The sequence below is a fragment of the Schistocerca nitens genome, chromosome 3 (genome assembly GCF_023898315.1).
Source record: "Schistocerca nitens isolate TAMUIC-IGC-003100 chromosome 3, iqSchNite1.1, whole genome shotgun sequence".
Classification (NCBI taxonomy): domain Eukaryota; kingdom Metazoa; phylum Arthropoda; class Insecta; order Orthoptera; family Acrididae; genus Schistocerca; species Schistocerca nitens.
The window spans coordinates 947,767,554-947,791,836 of NC_064616.1; the positions used below are offsets into that span (position 1 = coordinate 947,767,554).

A 24,283-nucleotide genomic window follows, 5' to 3' on the forward strand; every position below is an offset into this window, starting at 1 on the left:
ATGGGCTTATAACAGTCCGAAACCAGTCATGTGAAAATAAAGTAATTTACAATTGGAATGGTATTTTCATTTTCAACCTCTGCTATAATGCTCATTTGCGGATGTTCCTCCTTGGATTGTTTGTTATTTTAAATTATAGGCTGGAATGTATGTACCGAGCATAAAACTCGAATTACCTCGAAAACAAGGTTTATAATACTGAAAGTACTAGCAGCATTACTAAATAGATATTATTAGGGATGTATGAGGTTTATTGGTTTTAATTGTATTTTTAATTGACAGCATAACAATGCAAAGCAATGTGTACACAGACAAAATCTTTTTTTGATCAAACCATTCCAGTTACAGAAAAACTACGATCAACAATAGAAAGCTGATGAAATTTACCTCCGAACTGATATATAAAACACCACACTCACACACAATATATATATATATATAAACACAGATGATGTGACTTACCGAATGAAAGTGCTGGCAGGTCGATAGACACACAAAAAACACAAACATACACACAAAATTCAAGCTTTCGCAACAAACTGTTGCCTCATAAGGAAAGAGGGAAGGAGAGGGAAAGACGAAAGGATGTGGGTTTTAAGGGAGAGGGTAAGGAGTCATTCCAATCCCAGGAGCGGAAAGACTTACCTTAGGGGGAAAAAAGGACAGGTATACACTCGCACACACACACACATATCCATCCGCACATACACAGACACAAGCGCATATATATATATGTTTTAAGGAGTCAGAAGTGTGAGAGTTTAACTCTCGCCCATGTGAGGATACAAATAACAGCAGCCATTTTTGGGCGCACTTTGCATTCATCCTGCAGTCGGAGATGAGGTCTGGCGGAGACATGACACATGTGTGGTAGTAAGTCATGTAGCGAGTCTATCACAAATATTTCTAAGTAGCTGGTCATGAACTTGAGATCTGTGTGTGTGTTTTGATAGCAAACACTCTTTAACTTGTGTGGACTTAGAAGACTTCACATCAGACGAACTGTTTGCAGTGGGGACTTGTCATATTCGCGTGTGCTGATAGCGAATATTTTAAAGGGTATTTCGGGTTAGGTGATTTAGTCCAAAGTTTAAAAACTTTTTCATGGTCAATTATGAGAGTGAGCCACACTTAGAAATTTGTTAATTAGTGATTATGGTTCCTTTAGTTTACACTAGTGGTAAAGGAACTTTCATTATTTTTTGTGGATGTTCAGACATTTACCATAAACATATGATCCTGTTCAGTTTGTTTAAACCCTCACAAATGGTTATCAATTTAGTAATGAATGATCATTAATGGTGGAAAGTGATATTTTATTATTTTGAATAAACTCAGTTTGTTACAAATTTCAAAATGTTATTAAGTAGCGAACACTATTTGACTGAAAAATTTCTGCCTGCTTATACTGAACGAGTGAATGATTTTATTTAGGGTTAATGTGACAGACAAGTTGGCTGATCCCCGAGCAATGACGTAGTGAACATTTTAAGACACCCAACCATACATTATTGAGGCCCTATGAACAGTGTTTTTTCTAGCTTTTTGAATTTTTTATTTGCAGTGATGCACTTGGGTGCTCATGAGTCATTAATTGGTGAAAGCAATAGGGGTTAAATTGGTTCAAATGGCTCTGAGCACTATGGGACTCAACTGCTGAGGTCATTAGTCCCCTAGAACTTAGAACTAGTTAAACCTAACTAACCTAAGGACATCACAAACATCCATGCCCGAGGCAGGATTCAAACCTGCGACCGTAGCGGTCTCGCGGTTCCAGACTGCAGCGCCTTTAACCGCACGGCCACTTCGGCCGGCAATAGGGGTTAGCTTCTCCCTTATTCATACATTAGAATTAATTTAAGTGTACCATTGCATAGGTTGGTTACATCCGAGTCAGCTAGGGAACATTTTACTTTTCACAATATCAAAGCCTAACATCGCATTCTGGCCAGTGTTTTCATCTGAAATCAAAACTAAATTTCTTTCCAAACGTCACTTATTTTTCAAGTAATGAAACAATAAAGAGGTCATTTTGTTATGTCCCATCTTTGCAAGTCCATGATATGTGGTCTTTATGGTCTTATTGTTGGAGAGATTGTGAACACCAAAAGCACAGTACCATAGCTGCCTGCAACAAAATATTTCACTACTTGTTGCTAAGATACAGACAGGTTTTACGTGTAGTCTAAACAAATACCAACCAAATACATGTCTTGAATTTTTGACTCCATTCAACAGTATGCAGAAAAAAAGTTGTTCCCTTTGTTTGGTTGTCGAGGACTGAAAGCATCACAATCTTTTGCATCCGTAACTAATGGGATGGATATTAGTTCATCTACAAACTTTTCTGATAGAAAAAATTTACTGATGGAGAAAAGGAAAGGACATAAATAGCCACTACCTGCAGACTTCAACATGTTCGACAGGAATATTTCTGCCAATGTGTCTTACATTTTTTGATCAAAACTACAATTAGCAGGCTATTTTGAAACAGGATTTATTGTCATAAACTGATACTGAGAGACTAGTGGCTCATAAGTTTGTAACCACTGTAATTATTTTTTTGTGAACCAAGTCTATTGATTATGGTGTCACTGGAAATTTTTATTTTACATAATACCTATTATCATACTTTCCAACATTAAAAAAATGAGAAGGGTGTTTTTCGTGCGTGCGTGCGTGTGTGTGTGTGTGTGTGTGTGTAAATCTTATTTGTTCCCCGATGTAAATGTTAGAGGTAACATAAAGTAGTCGCTACCTCTTTTTTCTCCTTACAGATTCTTCATAATACATCTTTGACAGATAAGAGTGTCAAAAAAGTTTCAGTCATCCAGTCCTTTAGCCCAAGACACACACTCAATTTAGAAATCACCAAAGAAAACGAATGTTCTATATGCTTTTTGTCAACAATGGTGACTCGTAAGAAAAGTAATAGGAGCAAAGAAATCAATTTAATAGAAATGTCAAGTCTGAATCAAGCTGATGTTGAATTACTGAAGCTACGAAATATCTGTGAAAATACTGAAAGTGTTTGTTGTTCTCATCAAAGGCTCTACATGGAAACATTTGAAGACAGACAAAGAATCTGATATGATGCTTTTAAGAAGCACGGTAAAAAGAAATATTTGAAAGTTGTTTCTTTAACCATGACCAAGACATACAAGCCTTCCACTTATCCCAGGAACTAATCTTTGTACAAAATGCCATAATGCCATTTTATCTCTTACTTCTATAGCTTGCCAGTGATGGATGAATGTAAAGTTGAAGATCCATCACACGCACCAGATCCATCTACTACCCTTGGAAAACTTAATGAAAGCTGTGAATTACTTGGAATTTCACAATTTAAGGTTACCAAAAGAATAAAAGGCAAGCTCCTGAATACATTCAATCCAAGTCTTGTGCCTCAGCATTAACCCTTTCAGATTCTCTGGCTACAACTGTGTACCTTAAATTTTACTGTGTCATAGTGTTCAACATTTTCATCATGTGCAAGTGTTGCAAACTGTTGGGCATCACTATGAAAATATCAGCAAATCAGTGTCAGCATGTGGAGTAGCTCGTGACAGTGCGCAGCAGCTTGTGACCACCAGACTACACGGACGTGGTTGGTTTGCTATATTCCACTGTATAATTTAATATTGTTATTATTATTTTGCCTGGTAATTATTGAATTGTCATTTTATTATTTATTACAATAGAGAATATTTCGTAATTAGTTATTTTAGTCCATGAAATGAAGCCAAGTGTACAAATTATGTTTTGAAAACTGGTAAATATTTTTGTATAAATCTTGCATCTAAAATCATTAAAAATCAACTAAGAGCATTACCATATTAATAAAAATTTTCCTCCCTTCATAAAAAATTCAGGTCTGAAAGGATTAAAATGCCAGTGAATAGCATCATAAGTGCTACATGTTCCAGTAGAATGTGTGTCTGAAAAACCTGGTAGTGCTGAATGCACAGAATGTAATAGTTTAATGCAAAAATTTCAAGAGCAATTGTCCAGAAGGTGTGTGAAGAAAGATTGCAAATACTTCAGCACCAATGTCATGGGGTACATATTTTCTTAACATTACTGAATAAGTGCTACGTATTACTAAAAGAAGACGATATTTTGTGAAAAGGAAGCTAGGGAAACAGAACAGGTAAAGCTGTGGAGACAAACATCCAGATCAGCCCCTCCCCCCCCCCTTTTTTCTTTTTTCTCCCTATAGTGATAATGTAGGTTGAATTTCTGCTAATAACAAACATTGTATGTCTGTCTGTCTCTTCAGAAAATGGCAAAACAGTGTATAACACAAAAAGTCTCATTTTGCATAAAATGAAAGACGTACGAGGTGTGTTCAAAAAGAAACCGAACTTTTGAAATAGCGCACTAACCAGCAGAGAGTGCACACTGCAGCTACTGACTGCACCTAGCGGCAGGTTTAGACAACAAACTGCCATTTGCCTCATGTCACTTGGACACAACTGCTGAAGCAAGCATGTGTACAACCGGCAAAACTTTCACAGAGACGTTTCAAATGCTTAGCCAAGCATACGGGGAGGACTGTATGAGTCGCACGCAGTGCTACAAGCGGTTTAAACATTTTCAAGAGGGCAGAATCTTGGCCTGTGACAATTCCAAGCCCGGACGTCCTTCCACATCGACCGATGAAGGCCACGTGGATAGTGTTCGTGCTGTGATTCACAGAAATCGTCGTTTAACTGTTCAGGAAGTTTCTGAGGAGGTGGACACCTTTCTTGGTGTATTAAGCGTAAAAAATCAGACGACTGAACAATGGAAAAATGTTGTTTGGAGTGACGAACCACAGTACACAATGTGGTGATGTGATGTCAGGGTGTGGGTATGGTGAATGCCCAGTGAACGTCATCTGCCAGCGTGTGATCGTGTTTTCCATAGAGGGGGCTTGCACCCATTGTTGTTTTGCTTCAAATGGTTCAAATGGCTCTGAGCACTATGGGACTTAACATCTGAGGTAATCAGTCCCCTAGAACTTAGAACTACTTGAACCTAACTAACCTAAGGACATCACACACATCCGTGCCCAAGGCAGGATTCGAACCTGCGACCGTAGTAGTCGCGCAGTTCCAGACTGAAGCACATAGCACCACTCGATCACGCCGGCCGGCTGTTGTTTTGCATGAAAGTATCACAGCACAGACCTACATTGAAGTTTTAAGCATATTCTTGCTTCCCAATGTTGAAGAGCAATTCAGGGATGGCAATCGCATCTTTCTACATGACTGAGCACCTATTCCTAATACACAGTCTGTAGCGGAGTGGTTACATGACAATAACATCACATCTCTTTAATGGACTGGCCTGAATCCTATAGAATACCTTTGGGGCGTTTTGGAATGCTGACTTTGTGTCAGGCCTCACTGACCGACATCGATCTCTCTCCTCAGTGCACTCTGTGCAGAATGGGCTGCCATTCCCCAAGAAACTTTCCACCACCTGACTGAATGTATGCCTGCGAGAGTGGAAGCTGTCATCAAGGCTAAAGCTTGGCCAACACCATACGGAATTCCAGCATTACCGATGGAGGGGGCCACGAACTTTTCAGTCATTTGCAGCCAGGTGTCCGGATACTTTTGATCACATAGTGTATGTACAATCTATTCCTACCTCACTTACTTCCCCTCCCCTCTCTCCCCCCCTCCCCCCCACCAGTCAGTCTCTCTCTCTCTCTCTCTCTCTCTCTCTCTCTCTCTCACACACACACACACACACACACACAACCACCATTCAAAAATACTTTTACAGCACAGGAGTATTTGTCAAGCTGGTATGATTTCAATTTGTGTTGAAGTTAATTTTATTACCCATTAACTTCTTCACATCATTAGATGCATGATCAAAGAATTTTATGACTGAATACCTCACTGTTTTTTGTGGCACACTTTGGCTAAGGCTAAGTGATGGATATTGTAAGTCATTTCTCCTTCCAGTATTACCTTTATGGATGTTACTGTTATTTTCAAACTGTGATTGAAACTTAATTTATCAGTGCACTACCTCGTAACAGAGAGACAAATATTCCTAGCGCAATGTAACTCATTATTTTGTGAAGACTACAATATATTCTGAAGAGTCAATATGGGAAGACCAGCTTGCATTAGTTTTGTTTCACTTACAACAAGAATCCATGAATGAAATATATTAATAGCAATCTCTGTTATTTTATATTATCTGCGAGTTTTATTACTACCGCTTACCTCATATAGCAAATGATTTATATTAAGGATCTCAGTCAATATGTAGCATACATGCTACATCCTACTGTTATTTTTTTCCATCCATGGGAATAAACTAATGTTCTGTGCCTGACTGTAGCATATACTTTACGGCTTGTGCTTTGTGTGTATCTCTGGTTTTTGTTTCTGCATGTACCCAGTAGGTGGCAGTATCTGTTTGAAGAAATCAGTTTATCAGAGTGTCAGAATGTCTTTGAGAGATAAAGTTAATTTATGTTTGTTTTTAGCAATTTTTAACTGGAATGTGTTTAGGATATGCTAATATACCATACACTGTCACATAAGTGACTGTTTATTATATTAAAATAACACAGCAGTACATACTCTGCAACAACCTACACTTTCACATTTCAACTGGATTGATTTCATAGCTTTTAGGTGTTTAATACTGTGTTTTCTGATCATTGCATTTAATGATTTCCTAACATACACAGTATCCCCCCGCCCCATGAAGCACAGAACTTGCCAAGGTGGACTGGCTTGTGTGCCTCAGTGATATAGATAGCCGTACCATAGGTACACCGAGCGAGGTGGCGCAGTGGTTAGACACTGGACTCGCATTCGGGAGGACGACGGTTCAATCCCACGTCCGGCCATCCTGATTTAGGTTTTCCGTGATTTCCCTAAATCGCTCCAGGCAAATGCCGGGATGGTTCCTTTCAAAGGGCACGGCCGACTTCCTTCCCCATCCTTCCCTAATCCGATGAGACCGATGACCTCGCTGTCTGGTCTCCATCCCCAAACCAACCAACCAACCGTAGGTACAATTGCAACAAGGGGCATCTGTGGAGAGGGCAGACAAACATGTGGTTCCTGAAGAGGGCAGCAAACTTTTCAGTAGCTGCAGGGGCAACAGTCTGGATGATTAACTGATCTGGACACATAACATCAGCCAGCATGGCCTTCTGTGCCCTTACTGCGAACAGCTGAAAGCAAGGGGAAAATTATAGACATTTTTCCTGATGGTACACAGCTCTACTGTATGGTTAAATGATGATGGTATTCTCTTGTGTAAAAAAATACTCCAGAGGTATAATAGTGCCCCATTTGGATCTTCAGGCAAGGACTACACGGGAAGATGATGTCATCATCAGGACAAACAAAAATGGCATTCTAGGGGTCAGATAGATAGGTAGGTGGCTTAGAGAATTTAAAAAGGGAAATGGATAGGTTGAAGTTAGATATAAAGTGAATTAAGTTTGGTGGGAAGATGAACATGACTTCTAGTCAAGTGAGTACAGTCTTATAAATACAAAATCAAATAGTGATAATGCAGGAGTAGGTCTTATAATGAATAATAAAATAGGAATGCAGGTAAGCTATTATGAAGAGCAGAGTGAATGCATTATCACAGCCATGACAGACATTAAGCCAACATCCACCACAGTAGTTCAACTTTATCTGCCAACCAGCTCCACAGATGAATAAGAGATTGAAAGAACATATGGTGAGGGAAAAGAAATTATTCAGATAGTTAAGGAAGATGAAAATTTAATTGTGATGGGGGACTGGAATTCAATAGGAGGAAAAGAAAGGGAAGGAAAATTAGCAGAATAGTATTAACTGGAGTAAACGAATGACGAAGGATTGCACCTGGCAGAATTTTGCACAGTGTGTAATTTAACCATTGCTAACAATTGGTTTAAGAATCATGACAGAAGATTATGTATGTAGAAGAGACTTGGGAACACTGCCACATTGCAGATTGAGGGGGGAAATTAGTTTTTAACATCCTGTCAACAACGAGGTCAAGAGACAGATGCAGATTTAGTATATACTGCTGAGGCAGAGACATTGGAACCCAGTTTTAAGCCTTAAGGGACTCCGGAACGCCCTATACTTGCAATGTTAAAATAACGCTTATAAATTACATCTTTCCTCACAAAGTATTTGAGGTAGGAAGTTGAACTTTTTACAGATTATTTATTGGAATATGGGCTACAACTTAACACAGGGATTTTACAAAATTTTAGTTCAGTTATTAAAGATGATTTTTTTTTTCAATTGTAATGAAAATTCACAACATTCTTTTGCAATTTTTTATTTATATATTCAAAAATATACAGTTTTTTGGAAAAAGGCTGTGTTAAATTATGCAGAAGGTGCTGTGTAACATTTACTGAAAGTTTGAAACAAATAAGTTTGGAAGATCCTTAGAAAACATGTAATTAGTATGAGAAAATAAAAGTTTTGGGAATCGAGCGACAAAGATTGGATTTACTTTTTAGTGCATTCCAGGTCCATAGGATGGATTATCTTCATCCTCTGCAAACTCCTCCTCCAGCATCCTCTTGTTCCTCCTCCTGTTTACCCTTGCTTGTATTTCTAGACTCTTTACAGCCCTGTCTGCAGCCCGAAGGCGTTTCTTGTCTAAAGCAAGCATCGCTCGTACCATGTTAGAACCTATCTTCATTCCTGTATTTCTAAATACCTTGCACCTTACAATGTTGCCATCATTGAAAGTCGCAACAGCATCATACACACCAAAGTGAAGTGTTTCTATTCCAACAAATACAGTCTAGGGGATTCTCGACCATATAACACTATTTACACTTTCTTTGGGTTTTTGAGTTTTTCCGTGAATACACTTTTTCAACAGTTCAGGTGCTGCTAAGTCTCTGAAAATAGGTTTTATCACCTCCATTATTGCATGAGGCAGACTATGCTTATGAGTGTACACTTCACCAGTTAGCAATCCTTTGTTATATTTACACCAACTGTCTTCTTCTTTGGGACACAAGCTATGTTGGGGATTTTCATCGTCTTTATTGTTCACAGTAATAACACATACCTTTGGCTTTCCAACATTTCTCCTTTTCTTAAAAGCCTTCAGAGGATTTCTAATAACTTTACTTTTACTCATTATTATACTTCAACAAAACAGAGACTCAAGAAACAGAATTAATTACGAATATTTTCGAGATAACGACAGAGTAAATAAACATGAAACAATCGACAATCACACCAGCGATATATATTGAACCATCACAGGTTAGCCACAACACATACTTTATCTCACATCACTAAAATGTACCTGATGAACACGGACGTTAATAATAACACCATTTGACAGCAGTTTAACAGCACCACAGTGGGTCACGCCCATGTAGAACACATTTCAAAAAAAATTTAAAAATAGTTGTAGTCTTCGGAATTGAATAAATTATATATCTATTAAAAGGTAATAGTCTGCAGATTCAGAAAACGCAAAAAAGTAAAAATTGAACTTTTCATGATTTTGAGCCTTTCCGGAGCGCCTTAAGACATTTCCAGGGGCAAATTGTAATTTATTGCTTATTAACTGTAGATAAAAGCTGTATAAATTGCAAAAAGTTAGGAAATTAACAAGTCAGGAAGAGAAGACAAGAGAACAAGCTGAAAGAGCCACAGGTTGTTGACAGTTTTAAAGGGAGCATTAGGCAACAACTGATTGCAAGAGGGGAAAGGAATACAGCAGAAAAGAGAAGCAACTGTACGAATATCAAGGGCTCCAATGGAAAACCAGTACTAAGTGAAGAAGGAAAGTTGAAAGGTGAGTGGAATATATGGATGGGCTATACACTACAAATGAACTTTAAAGCAGTGTTATAGAAAGGGAAGAGGAAGTAGATGAAAATGAGATTGAAGATATGATTTTGTGAAGAGATTTTGACAGAGCACTGATGGACTTAAGTCAAAACAGTGCCCCTGGAGTTGACTACATTCTCTCAGAAAATTTAAATCCTTGGGAGAGCAAGCCTTGACAAAGCTATTCCACCAATTGTAGAAGATGCATGAGACAGGGGAAATACTCTCAGACTTCAAGAAGAATGTAACAATTCTAATTTCAAAGGAAGCATGTGCTGACAGGCTAGAAAATTACTGAACTGTCAGTTTAAGAAGTCATGGTTGTAAAATACTGACATGAATTATTTACCAAAGAATGGAAAAATTGATAGAAGCCAGCCTCAGGGAAGATCACTTTGGGGTCTGGAGAAATGTAGGAAAATGTGAAGTGATAAGTGATACTTACCCTGGAAGATATACAGGGTGTGCATAAAGTCCAGGAACACTTTCAATTATTTACTGCACAAGTATCAAACATTGCACAGATATCATACATATGTCAGTTTGGGGAGGGGAGAGGGGTGGTTGAGGGAGGTTTAAAGGGTAAGGCAGGTCACTCAGACCTGAGGACAAGAGGGGCCACCTGTTCTGAGGATGAATATCATGTTATTCATCACATATATCTTTTGTTTACTCTGTCTCACTATTTCCTTCATTTTAATTTTATTTTTTCATCCTCATTCTCTCAGCTTCCCTCCTGCCCCCTCCCCCTTTTTTCTTTAGTACTTACAAATCACTATTCATTCCTTCTCTTCTTAATCCATTTTTTACTTATCACTCAGTTGTAGTCATGTCTGGAGTGAAGCTGGCACAATGCACAGTGCTGACTAATTTACTCTCTTTCATCCCTTTGATAACACACTCCCTTCTGCCCTCCCCTTCAATCATATTTCCCCTCCTCCTCAGAACAAGTAGGTTTCACTTGTCTTAGGGGAGTGACATGCTCTTTCTTTTTAACCTACCTACCTACCACCGTCCCTCCCGCCCTCCTTCACCCCCCCTCCCCCCCCCCCTCTCTCTCTCTTCCCACCCCCCTCTCCCTCTTTCTCCCCTTCTTGTGGACGAAACTATTAGTTCCAAAAGCTAGGATAGTGTTGTGTATTTTTATATTTGCCTATTGGGAGTATTGATATCTTCTTCCTAAAGATAAGTACAAGCCATTAAAGCTGCTTCATAATTTCAGTTTTCTTAAGTTTTATATAAAACTGGTGTGAAACAAATGAACAGAATAAAGGCTCTTTGTTTTTTTTATTTAGATTAATATTAAACTTGTTTGAAAATATGTATAAAGACGTGTTTATCCAACATATCAAAATCAACAACACAGCCTACTAATCTAGACTTAAACAAGACGAAATTACTGTACGCATGAATTACTTAATATTTTAGCAATTATTCCCTTTTTCAATTAAGATGACATGTATGATATAATTTTGTAACTGATCTATGGATGAGTAAACAATTAAACTAGCTAGCTAAATATTTAATCTCAAGGCAACCATACAGAGTGACAAAGTTGATGCTTTAAATTGCAGCTAAGCTATGTTAACTTGCAGCTGTGACTGATGTAAATTTTTGACTAAAATGTTATTTTCAGAGTAATTATTTTTCCACCATCCAGAATATATTTACTTATTAAATTTTCATGACTGGGGTTCACTGTTATGTAAATTCTTTTTCAAATACATCATTGACACCACTGACCCAAAACAACGTTTATTCATAAAATGCAATTTCAGCCGTGTGTGTGTGTGTGTGTGTGTGTTAGTCCATGGAATATGCTTAGGTGGTTGAGGCAGTCAAGATGCCCACCCATGTCAAGTGGAAGATCTGGGTTTGAGTCCCGAACTGGCACAAATTTCATTGTCACCAATGCACAGTGTATCCAAAGTTTATCCATATTCACAAATGCAAATATGAGACTGTATTTCATATGGTTATAGACTGCTGCAGTGCCTGTTCCTTCAGACATGCATGGATATTCTGAAGGGCATTACGAAGTACACTGCAACAGCACAGGCACTGCAATTTGGTATTAGTAAAAATGTGGTTAGAATTCAAAGGTGCACACATTTTTCTTCGGAAATGAAGCACATTCAATAAATTAGGTACTTCCAGTGGTATATGACAATAATGACTTGCATACATTATTATAAATATTTTCTACAAATTAGTAAAAGATATTAGTTTTTAGTGCAAAAACAGGCAATGAGATAGCCTAATAATCTGACTAGGACCAAACAACAAAGGCATAAAAGTCAACTGTCTAGCCTTTGCAGATGATATGGTTCTACTACTGGAGAGGTGTGAAGAAGCCACAGAAAAGACTCTCAAACCACAAAAAAGGGCAGAAAAAATAGGTGTCAATAATCTCCTTCGAAAAGGCCAAGATAATGACAAACATAAAAATCCATCAAAAGGTTGTCAAAGAACTCAAATATCTTGGAGACTGTATCAGCTGAAATGTCCTCAAGAAAAGGCAATGGCATATAGAAGAAGTAAAGTTTAACTGGCCTTCCACACTCACCAAAAACACATAACAAAAGTTCACTCTAAAGGAATGCAAAAATTAGACATTACAAAATACTTATCAAACAGGAAGCTCTTTATGCAACTGAAACACTGCTCATCACCAATTAGGTCAAGCTGAAAGGCTGGAGAGCAAAGAGGGGTGATATTAATAAAAATCCTTGATCCAAAATTCCACAACAAACTAATTCACAACAGAAATGAAACCTTTTACCAAACTACCGAAAAATTCTCAGACACAACGAGGTAAAGAAGAAATCATTTTTAGGAACACATTTTCAGAATGAACCAAAATAGATTAACAGAAATTTTTTTAACCACTTTCACAACAAAAAACCCAACTAAATTTGTTTAAGAAAATGAAAGAGGACTTAAGAGAACTCCAAACCACATACAATATGTTCATAGAATAATATTTCTTTGTGTAAGTGGCATTACTGTCATCAAATTCAAGATTTACGATGTGAAAAATGTAACATTTATCACTTCAATGTTACTTTAGTTGACAACTGTATTAAACGAATGGACTGATGATAAAATGCATGTTAAAAGACAAAATTTTCTTGCTAGTCTTCCAATGGTATAAAAAAATTCAACAAGGAAAACTCGAAAATTAATCAAGTCTTTCAATGGTATAAAAAAGTCCAAGGAAAACTCGAAAGTTGTTCATTTGATTTTCGTACCTAAAAAAGATTGACATTATCATGAAGAATATTTAAGTTCTGCCTACACTGCAGTCCACTAGCATTACAATTATGGAGAATTGTTTCATATCATATATTCAAGTTTGAATCCAGATAGCAAAAAAAAAGTTTTGAAAAAGCAAGCCATTCTAAAAATGGATGTACAATAGGGAGCCAATGTCTAGCCTGCTACAATTAACCTTAAATTACTTAAACAAGTTAATCATAATCTTGTAGACTATTACATTGTTAAAATGGCAAAGGCTACAGGTCACACTGTCATTAAGTTGCTGCCACAGCACTTGAACTTGAACCTTATACAGCTTAACTGAACCAGTGTAAGAGGATGTAATGCTAAAAACAGTAACACATTCAAGCTATCAGCACATCACGATATCTGATCCCAATCTTTATACGACCATGGTCAAAGAGGTTTGTTGCAAAAACAAATCTAACACATTTCTGTCAAGGGTGGTTTCCCTATGTTTCAGGTTTTGCTTAGTCTGGCATGTCTGAAATTGTAGCTTTCTCGTTTATTGTAGGGTCGTTAATACCTCCTCTATCTGTTGCACCAAGACGGGGGCATGTACATACACACATCTGTAAAGTGAGGTTCTCTCTGAATTTTGCAGCTACTTTTGCTGATTTGTTTGGTGGTAGTTATTATTTTTATTAATTAATCTTACCCAAATAATTTTGCAGAAAGACTAAGTTTCTACCTAAGCAGATTTCAAGTTTCTTGGCTACTGCTATGACTATGCCACTTATTTTCTGAGTAGCCAATTATGATGGGCCTATCTATTTCTGGTCTTGACTAACTTAGCCACTTTCTTGCAAATGTTTTTGCAGTTGAACATTAACATCATCATACAGTAATCTTTGCAGGCCCTCTTACGTGAGCCATTTTGGAGGACCCTCCAACATTCAACCCTACAAATAAAGTTTAAGAAGCACAACTGAGGTTGTCACAGTATTGGCTTTTTCTGTTTTCAGGATTTCATTCAGCACAAAATCCGAACACACAGCTCAGAGAAATGCATCAGATTGTGAATTTCATCAAGCAACAAAGGCAAATCTGACCACATCTGAATTTCTCTGCCTGTCACTGAAACAAATCAAATTTGTATACTTTTTCAGTTACAGATTATAGTTTTTATTTCTTTTTCTCATATATCAGATTATTAATTTTGGTCAGAAATGATCATCTTCAGACCTAATTACACAGTTTGCTAATCACAGTGACTCAGCATATGTGAAAATCGTACAGTCATAACAATGAGCAAAACAAGTTTCATCGTATTTACACAAAATTTTAAGTACAGAGTCCACAACTGTGCCATGTGTGCCGACTCTACGAAGAAACTTATTAGATCACCAGATTTAATACACCACACCACACAAGCATCTACTGGTAACATCAGCTAAGAAGGTAGATCATTAGTCATGGCGCATTTTGATGGAGAATTTTGGCACATTGTCTTACTAAGTGACCACAAACAGGAACAATTATCTTTATTCAGAACTGAATATGGAAGCAACAGAATATGGGGAAAAAAGCAGTACAAAGGGTTTAATCACAATGAAGTTTCTGATCACGCTGCCACAAAGACTTCCCCAAGAAACTAACAGTGTCACTTGTGGCATGACACAGTTTGTCAGCAAATGTGTGCACAGGATACTATAAAATGGAATTTGTGTGTCCCAATCTCCTCTTGGGTCTTTGTTATGGATTACCACTGGTAATATTATTTCTTTATGTTGCTATTCTTTTAGATTTTAATTTATGAATTCTTACATTATTACTTTCCTTGTGAACCAAAGAATTAAAAATCTTTAATTGTATGTAAAAAAGACAAAAAGAACATGGTCCTGTTCCTCAATTCTAACAGTAAATGGACAGCTTTGCTCAACAACCAAAACATTTACCAAATCATTAATTGCTTTCTCATAATATATGGTCCATCATCATCCAAAAAACTTGAAAACAAGAAGAAACAAATTTAAAGTTTTGATGCTGTGGGTGTCACGTTACAGCTACCTGTTGATAATTTTCAGAGGCTCAGAAACTTGAATGCACTACTCAATGCTCCTTTGTAACAAACAATGAGTTTCATCGATATAGTGTATAAAATGGACGTGCCTTGCATTCCAAGCTCAACAATGTCTGCTTTTCCTTGGAGTAAAAGGTTATCATACATTTCTGAAAACAACTGTTCTCACCCCCCCCTCCCCCAAATCCCTCCTCCCCCCATCCCATCCCTTCTATGCTTAGAGATTGCATACAGGGGAGGGGACTGTAGGGAAGTGAAGGAAAGCCGAACAAATATATCCCTTATTAGTATTATTAATAAATTCATTGAACGAGTCTGTGATCTATATTTAAAAAAGGATGATGCACCACTTTAGAAAAAATATTTACTGCATGGTGACACCAAACTTTGTTTCATAAGTTGTACATTTTGAACTAAATACCAAGGCCAAAAGTTATGAAATACACCGCTCAAAAGAATATGGGGACCATGACTCCGGTGTCTGCTAAACTCTGCTGAGCAATAACTGAGGACTGGGTATCTTAGCAAATTATACCTTTATCTTTATCAAATTAATTACATAAAAAATAATTACATCATCATTCCTCTACATAACAAGAACTGAAATGTTCAACAGGTGTCAAAAACAAAGTGGAAACAATCATTTTTCCCATCATACTGGGTGCTTTTCAATTGGATTTTGAGAGCTCCAATAATGTGTATGCCCTCTGTGAACATTTATCACCACCCGACACCCACATGGCATGCTCCATGTAAACCACACTGTAGTATTCATCCTCACTCTTCAACAAGAGCCCTTGAGAGATCTTTGAGAGGTTGTGGTGGAACATGACTGCCACAGACATGTCTGATACCATGTCCCAAACATGCTTGATAGGATTTAGGTCGAAAGACATCCCTGGAAATGCCCACCACAAGGGCCCTGGCATTATCGTGCATGAGACTGAATTCAGAGCTACCACCATAAGCAGCAGCCACCATATAATTCAAGATGATCTGTTGGATGTACTGCCTCGTTTTAAGGTGACCATGGACCACAAAAAGATCTGTATGGCTGTCAACACTGATGCCTCCCCATACCATCATATAATTTTGGCCGAATTTGTTGATTTCTTAGACAACATTTGGCAGGTACCACTCACCACAACATCACCACAGGATCACCACACATGAACGAGGCCATCACCTTGCATCAGATAATATTTGAACTCATCTGTGAATAACATTTTTCACCACTGACGAAGTTGTCAGTTGACATGGGAATAGCAGAACTGAAGATGAGCTGCGAGATGATGTAGTGTCAAGCAGGGTACTCCAACAGGACATCAGGGTCATAAGGTCATTCTTCATAACCTGTTCCTTACAATCTGATTGGACACAGCAGCTCCAGTGGCACTTCTGAGAGCGTCTTCCAATGCTCTGGTAGTAGCCATACGATGCCTCAGTGCAGAGATGACCAGATATTGGTCTTTGCATGGGGCTGTAATCCGTTGGTGACATTGTCCAACTTCCTTCTGCACTGACCTGTCTCCCTGTAGTGTGGGTGAGAGATGGTGAGACATTGGCCCTTCCGCAACACAAAGAAAAGTCCATCCTTATTGGATGAAACAGACTGCCCTTGTAACTTTCACTGCATTATGATGTTGCAGTACATGTGCTTGATCAAATAACGACCACAAATGACAACTGCTGTCTGGGTATCTCACTAGAGAACATTGGGACACTGGTGCTACCTTCCTTCTGAGGGGTCACCTAATACTGTAAAGCATAACACAGCTGATAAATGGCAAATGACTTTGGCTGTTACATACATTGAAAGAGAACATGTCTGACTACTCAAAACGACCACTAGTACTGCCTGTTTCAAAACAGATCCAACATAACATTGATACACATGTTCCATATACATATTCTCGTGATTCTTTTGAGCAGTGTAATATAATAAAGAAGTATGCACTAAGCAATTTTGACAGTATTATTCATAATGCTTATCTGCCTTCATTCAGAGCACACACTGTATTCCTTGCTGCCCTCCCTCTTCTTACACTATGCAGATATGCCCCTTACCCAAGACAATCACATATATGACACCTAGGATGTTCTGTCATTCCAACCAAACTCCTAGATGAGATAGTCTTAAATGTGCACAGTGAAATTACATACCTTTTCCTTCAGGCTGAGCAGGTTTGAAGCTAACATTTTCAGCTTTTGCTTGAAGCTTTGTTTGAACATTTTCAGCTCCCTCCTTCATTTTTGCCAATATGCCTGTGGAAGTTCACAAACATTTTTTCACCACATTCTGTAATGTACTAAGCATAAGTACAAAACATATATAAATAAAACAATTGAGTCCAATGAAGTATGTATCCTAATGTTCTTAACTAGTTTCAGAATCAAATGTAACAGTGTGCAAATAACAGAAAGACAATACTATTTACACAAAAATCACCTGGAAGGTCCTGGTGGAATGTAATAATTTATGGAGTAAAGGTAACAACTCAGTAAATGGTAGAGGTGTTTACTCATCAAAAGGCTAATACACAAAACAAAATTGATCTGGGCATCATACTCAAAAGCACTGTTTAAGAGTTCACATCTTTGTTTTATTGTAAACTAGTGACCTGCCTCATCTCTGCTTGAGTAGCACTAAGTAACTATGGCTGGGTGACATGTCTAGCATAGCAGTCATACATTACATTCATAAACCTTCCCAGTGAGTCAGTCTATCAGCTGATAGGTATACCTGGTTAAAGGAAGTCCCTCTAACTAAGGGCTCACCTTTCGAGGATGTAATGTTTCCAAGTAGAGAAGGAATTAGCTTATTTCATCAAAATATAAGAGGTATTAGAGATAAAGTTAGTGAACTGCTTATAGATGTTGACTCTGAAATTATTGGTATATCTCAGCACCACATCAATAATTTGACAATTCAGAGGCTTCCTTTACCAGCATACAGATTAGCTGGCTGTTTTTCAAGGAGCTCCTTGCTGGATGGGAGAGTGGCTATGTATGTAATAAACAGTATTCCATTTGAGTCCATAGACATATCATGGCACTGCACTGAACAGATATTTGAATGTTGTGCAGGGGACGTTGAATTTAGTGAATGTAAACTTTGTTGTTGTTTATAGGTCCCCTAGCTCTGACATCAGAGCATTTCTGTTCAAGCTAGAGAGGGTTCTTGATTCACTTTGTAGGAAGTACCAGAAATTAGTTATATGTGGCGACTTCAATAAAAATATTGTATATGATGGTGCAACAAAAAGGATGTTGGCAGATTTCATAAATTCATATGATCTGATGCAGACTGTGTTTTTTCCAACTAGGGTGCAGGGGAACAGCAGCACAGCCATAGGCAATATTTTTATTCATTCTTCAATACTAGATGGGCATTCTGTTAGTAAAAGGGTTAATGGCCTTTCAGACCATGATGCACAAATTTTAACACTAAAAGGCTTTTGTACTCAAACAAATGTCACCTTTAATTACAAACTATGCAGGAAAGTTAATCCAACAGCAATAGTGTGATTTTTAAACTTTGTAAAGGAACAAGAGTGGCAGGATGTTTATAGTGCCGATAACATAGATGATAAATATAATGCTTTCCTTAGCACATTTCTCATGCTCTTTGAGAGTTAATTCCCATTAAAACATTCTAAACAGGGTACTAGCAATAATAGGCAGCCCGGGTGCTGGCTAGTGGGATAAGGATATCATGTAGAACAAAGTGGGAATTATATCAAAATGTTAAAAGTAGTCACAATCAAGCTACAGTAGCCCATTATGAACAGTATTGTAAGGTGCATAAAAATGTTATTAGGAAGGCAAAGAGTATGTGGTATGCAAATAGAATAGCTAATTCACAGGATAAAATTAAAACCATACAGTCAGTTGTGAAGGAAATGTGTGGTCAGCAGCACAAGGTCGACGATATAAAGTCAGGTTGCAGTAAAAATATTTCTGTTACCAATAAATCAGATATATGTACAGTATTTAAAAATCATTATCTGAGCACTGCTGGTGAATTAAATAAAAATTTAGTTTCTACGGACAATCATAACTTTCTTGGCAAATGCCTTTCTGAGGTTGATGTCTGAAATACTTCTCTGTGATACAGACAAGAGGGAGATTGAGTTAATAATTAAATCACTGAAGGCTAAGGACTCTCATGGTTATGATGGAGTGCCTAGCAGAATACTAAAGTACTGTGCTGCACATGTTAGCCATGTATTTAGCCATAATTTTTCCTTTGGGAGCGGTCAGTTTCCTGAGCGATTAAAAGTACTCAGTGGTCAAGCCGCTTTATAAAAAGGGAGAAAGGCATAATGTAGACAATTTTAGACCTACTTCTATGCCATCAGTGTTTGCTAAAGTTATTGAAAAGGCTGTGTATGTAAGGATAACTGATCATTTTATATCACACGATTTGATATCAAATGAACAGTTCAGATTTAGAAGTCATTTAACAACTGAAAATGCTATATTCTCTTTCCTCTGTGGGGTACTGAATGGGTTAAACAAAAGGTTTTGAATACTAAGCATATTTTTTATTTAACTAAAGTGTTTGTTTGTGTCGATCACAAAATATTGCTCCAGAATTTGGACCATTACGGGATACGGGGAGTAGCTCACAATTGGTTCACCTCTTACTTTAGCAACACACAGCAAAAGGTCATTATTCACAATGCTAAGAATGGCTGTGATGTGGAGTATAGACAACCGGGGGGTGCCCCAGGGATCAGTGCTGGGGCCACTCCTGTTCCTTATTTATATAAATGATATGCCCTCTAGCATCACATGTAACTCTAAAATATTTCTGTTTGCTGATGACACTAGCTTGGTAGTAAAGGATGTTGTCTGCAACACTGGCTCAGTTTCAAATAGTACAGTTCATGACCCAAGTTCATGGCTTGTAGAAAATAAACTAACACTAAATCACAGTAAGACTCAGTTTTTACAGTTTCTAACACACAATTCAACAAAACCTGACATTTTAATTTCACAGAATGGGCATATGATCAGTGAAAGTGAACAGTTCAAATTTCTAGGTGTTCAGATAGTAAGCTGTCGTGGAAAGCCCACATTTAGGATATTTTTCAAAGACTTAATGCTGCCATTTTCACTATTCGAATGGTATCTGAAGCGAGTGATCGTTCGACACAAAAATTAGTCTACTTTGCTTATGTCGTATTGTATTATATTTTAAGGTAACTCTTCCCATTCTAAAAGGATATTTTTGGCTCAGAAACGGGCAGTTCGGGCAATAAGTGGTGTAAGTTCACGAACCTCTCGCCGACTCCTGTTCATGAGTCTGGGTATTTTGACATTGGCCTCTCTCTCTCTCTCTCTCTCTCTTACTGTCATTTCTTGTTAACAATATTAGTTTATTCCCAAGAATAAGCAGCTTTCACTCAGTTAATACTCAGCAGAAATCAAACCTGTATTTTGATTGAACTTCCTTAACTCTTGGGCAGAAAGGTGTGCAGCATACTGCTGTATCAGTTTTCAATAAGCTACCACTTGAATTCAAAAATCTTTGCAGTAATCTATGCACTTTCAAATTGAAACTGAAGAGTCTCTCATGGGTTCACCCCTTCTATCCTGTTGAGGATTTCCTTGAAAAATTAAGCTGATTCTTGTATTGTTGATTGCGTTTACTTGAACTTATGGACTGACTTTTTTCGGGCTCATAAACATTTATTTTTATCCTTTATAACTTTTATGTTGTAATTACGTGTACTGACATGCTCCACGACCTTGGAAATTTGCTCTCAATTTGGTCCTACGGAACTTGGCATGTAAATAAATAAATAAAATAACAAATACAAGTCTTTGAGCTGCAGACCATAACAACAAAAATGAACTCACATAAACTGAAATTCATCGGGCAGGTGTCAGACTGTTGTTTCATTCAGATAATAATTAACTGTTCATCAGCCATATGACAAACTATTGCCTTTTTTGTCAATTAATTCAAACTTAGATATCAAAATGAATGATATCAAAGATTGCCAAGGTCAAGCCATCCCTCTATAAAGTAAAGCTGATTAACTCTAAAAAGGGAACCTCCCCATCTCACCCCCTCAGATTTAGTTATAAGTTGGCACACTGGATAGGCCTTGAAAAACTGAACACAGATCAATCGACAAAACAGGAAGTTGTGTGGAACTATGAAAAAAATTAGCAAAATATACAAACTGAGTAGTCCATGAGAAAGATAGGCAACATCAAGGATTGTGTGTGCTGAGAAGCGCCGTGGTCCAGTGGTTAGCGTGAGCAGCAGCGGAAAGAAAGGTCCTTGGTTCAAGGCTTCCCTCAAGTGAAAAGTTTACTTTCGTTATTTTCGCAAAGTTATGATCTGTCCATTCTTTCATTGACGTCTCTGTTCACTGTAACAAGTTTAGTGTCTGTGTCTTGCGACCGTACCGCAAAACCGTGCGATTAGTAGATGAAAGGACGTGCCTCTCCAATGGGAACCGAAAACATTTGAACCCAAGGTCATATGTCAACCGATTCCTCCACAGGAAAACACGTCTGATATATTCTATACGACACTGGTGACGGCATGTGTGTCACATGACAGGAATATGTTGTCGACCCACCTAACTTGTACACTTGGCGAATGGGTAAAAAGATTCTTCTACCTTGCCCGATTTAGGTTTTCTTGTGGATATGATAATCACTCCCAAAAAAGTGATGAAAACATAAGAGTTTGTCACATAAACTGAAAATAAAAAATTAAATTTTTCACTCAAGGGAAGCCTTGAACCCTGGACCTCTCGGTCCGCAGTTACTCACACTAACCACGGAACCACGGCGCTCCTGAGTTCAAACTCTCCTTGATATTGCCTATCCTGCACATGGACTACTCGGTTTGTATATTTTGCTTATTTTTTCACAGTTTCACATAACTTCTTCCTGTTTTCTTGATTGATCAGTGTTCAGTTTTTCGAGGCCTATCCAGTGTGCCAACTTATAACTAAATCTGAGGGGGGTGTGATGGGGAGGTTCCCTTGTAAGTATTTAATTTGCATGTGGTACTGGGCTTGAGAATGTGGTCGAGCCTTGAAGAGCCATTCAGCTAGGAACAGCTTTATAGCCAGGGGCTGGCGAGGTGCCCCCAGGCAACAACTTAACTTGAGATCTGCAGGTCCTCACCGTGTGGTGCAGGGCAATGCCTCGTAGTGACTGGTCTCATAAGCAGGTGGTCATTGACCCTGTGTTTGGTGCTGAGGTGGCATGGCACGTTGGTTTTCTGGGAAACCTGCAGAGGTGGCCAGTGGGCAGGCATCACCGAATATCACTTAGCAGTGTGCACTAAAGGTAAAGGTGGAACAGGACAGGACCTGTGCGTTTTGTTTGTGTCCTGCCATCTCAAAAAGGTAGGTAAGATCTTATCTGGGTTCGCGAGAGGAGAAGACTTATATTTGGGAATGGAATGTCAGCAGGTTTGTACAGAGCACAGTGTGTCATCCTCTGTTTCCAGGACAATGGAGTTTGTTGCCCTGATCACTGCAGAAGAATAGTGGGAGGAAAGAAGATTTGACAGTCTTAAAAAGATGAGCTTGAGTGGGGATTGGATTTCATTTCCCAAGAAAAGACAGCACAGTTGCTGTGTGCATTGGCTAGCGCAGAAAATTTTCTCAAGAGGGGAAGGTTGTAGCTAAATTCTTAACACTTTGCCAGCTTGGGGAAATAAGAGATTGGCCAGCTTTGTCAGCAGAGGGAGGGCAAGTTTTATTATGAGTTTCCCCATTGGGAGCATGGCTACTAAACTTCGTGATTGGAAAGCAAGTGTGTGTTGTGGCAGGAGGGGGGAATATGAAGAACTGGCAGCAGGGAGGATTTTTTAGGCACTTAGCCTTCAGCTTTTACATGAGAAAGTATCAGGACAATTGATAGATGTTTGTCGCTTTGGGCTTTTAGGCAAGGAAGTAGCAAGACAATTGATAGATGTTCGTCGCTTTGGGCTTTTAGACAAGGAAGTAGCAAGACAATTGACAGAGACTTCAATTTCACTAAGCTCTTAGCTTTTGAAATATCAGGACAGTGCAGAGAGGCACATTCAGAGACTGCTATCTTCAGATGGTACCACACCAATCACCTTAAATGCACATGTGAGTGACAAGGTGATATATGCAGTCCACATTGCAGCATAGAGGAAATATGGTAAGATCTTGATGTCCAGGCAAAGGGGAGATGAGAGCTGTTAGCAATATATAGGTGTGTTTCTGTAACACAAAGTCATTAGAGATTAGCTATCAGTGGACACTGATTTATATCAGAGGGGCAATGACAGACACAACATATATATAATTATGATGATGACAGCCAATGATCCCTTCGGGTGCACACTAAACTCTAACTCTTATGGCAGAGATGCCGTGAGTAATGAGGACACTATATTAGTAGGGCATGGAATAAGTTGAGAATTTGTGTTTGACGTGACTCATGTAAGGATAGTTCATGTATTTGTGGTGACCACTCTGTCCTGATGGTGTAGTGCCAGTGCATCTGCCTAGTAAGCAGGAGACCCAGGTTACAATTCCAGTCTGGCAAGTTTTTAAACTTGTCCAATTGATATAAATCAATGCCCACTGGCAGCTAATGCCTGCAGCCATTATGAATGAATCAAGATACAAAGTATATGAGTAAGGTGGCTCTATAACTTAATGGGATCTTATTTCAGAATTGTACTGAGTAATTGGTGGCTCACTAACGATTCAGGCAATATGGAGTCTTGAAACAATCATCATGAACTCATTGGACTCATGTATTTACTAGTTTATTGGATGCGTTTTGAATTAATAGTCAGATCCTTTTCTTGATCCAACCCCTACAGGCTTAGTCATACTACAGTCTTATCTGAATGAGCCTGTATAGAGATTTTAAGTTTCTGTTTCCTTTTACTTCTACATCTACATCTACATCTACACGCCGCAAGCCACCTAACGGTGTGTGGTGGAGGGTACATTGAGTACCTCTATTGGTTTCCCCTTCTATTCCAGTCTCGTACTGTTCTTGGAAAGAAAGACTGTCAGTATGCCTCTGTGTGGACTCTAACCTCTCTGATTTTATCATCATGGTATCTTCGCGAGATATACGTAGGAGGGAGCAATAAGCTGCTTGACTCCTCGGTGAAGGTATG

The 24,283-nt window shown here is 38.3% G+C and overlaps 1 protein-coding gene across 4 annotated transcripts in view; it reads right to left on the bottom strand.

Moving 5' to 3' along the window:
• The window catches only part of LOC126249024 (WD repeat-containing protein 7), a 363,427-nt gene that overhangs the window by 125,225 nt on the left and 213,919 nt on the right, over positions 1 to 24,283 (bottom strand). For all 4 annotated transcript variants that reach the window (XM_049950629.1, XM_049950627.1, XM_049950628.1 and 1 more), the window contains one exon: positions 17,299 to 17,400. In XM_049950629.1, coding sequence (XP_049806586.1) covers positions 17,299 to 17,400 — 102 coding nt within the window. The remainder of the gene's footprint in view (positions 1 to 17,298; positions 17,401 to 24,283) is intronic.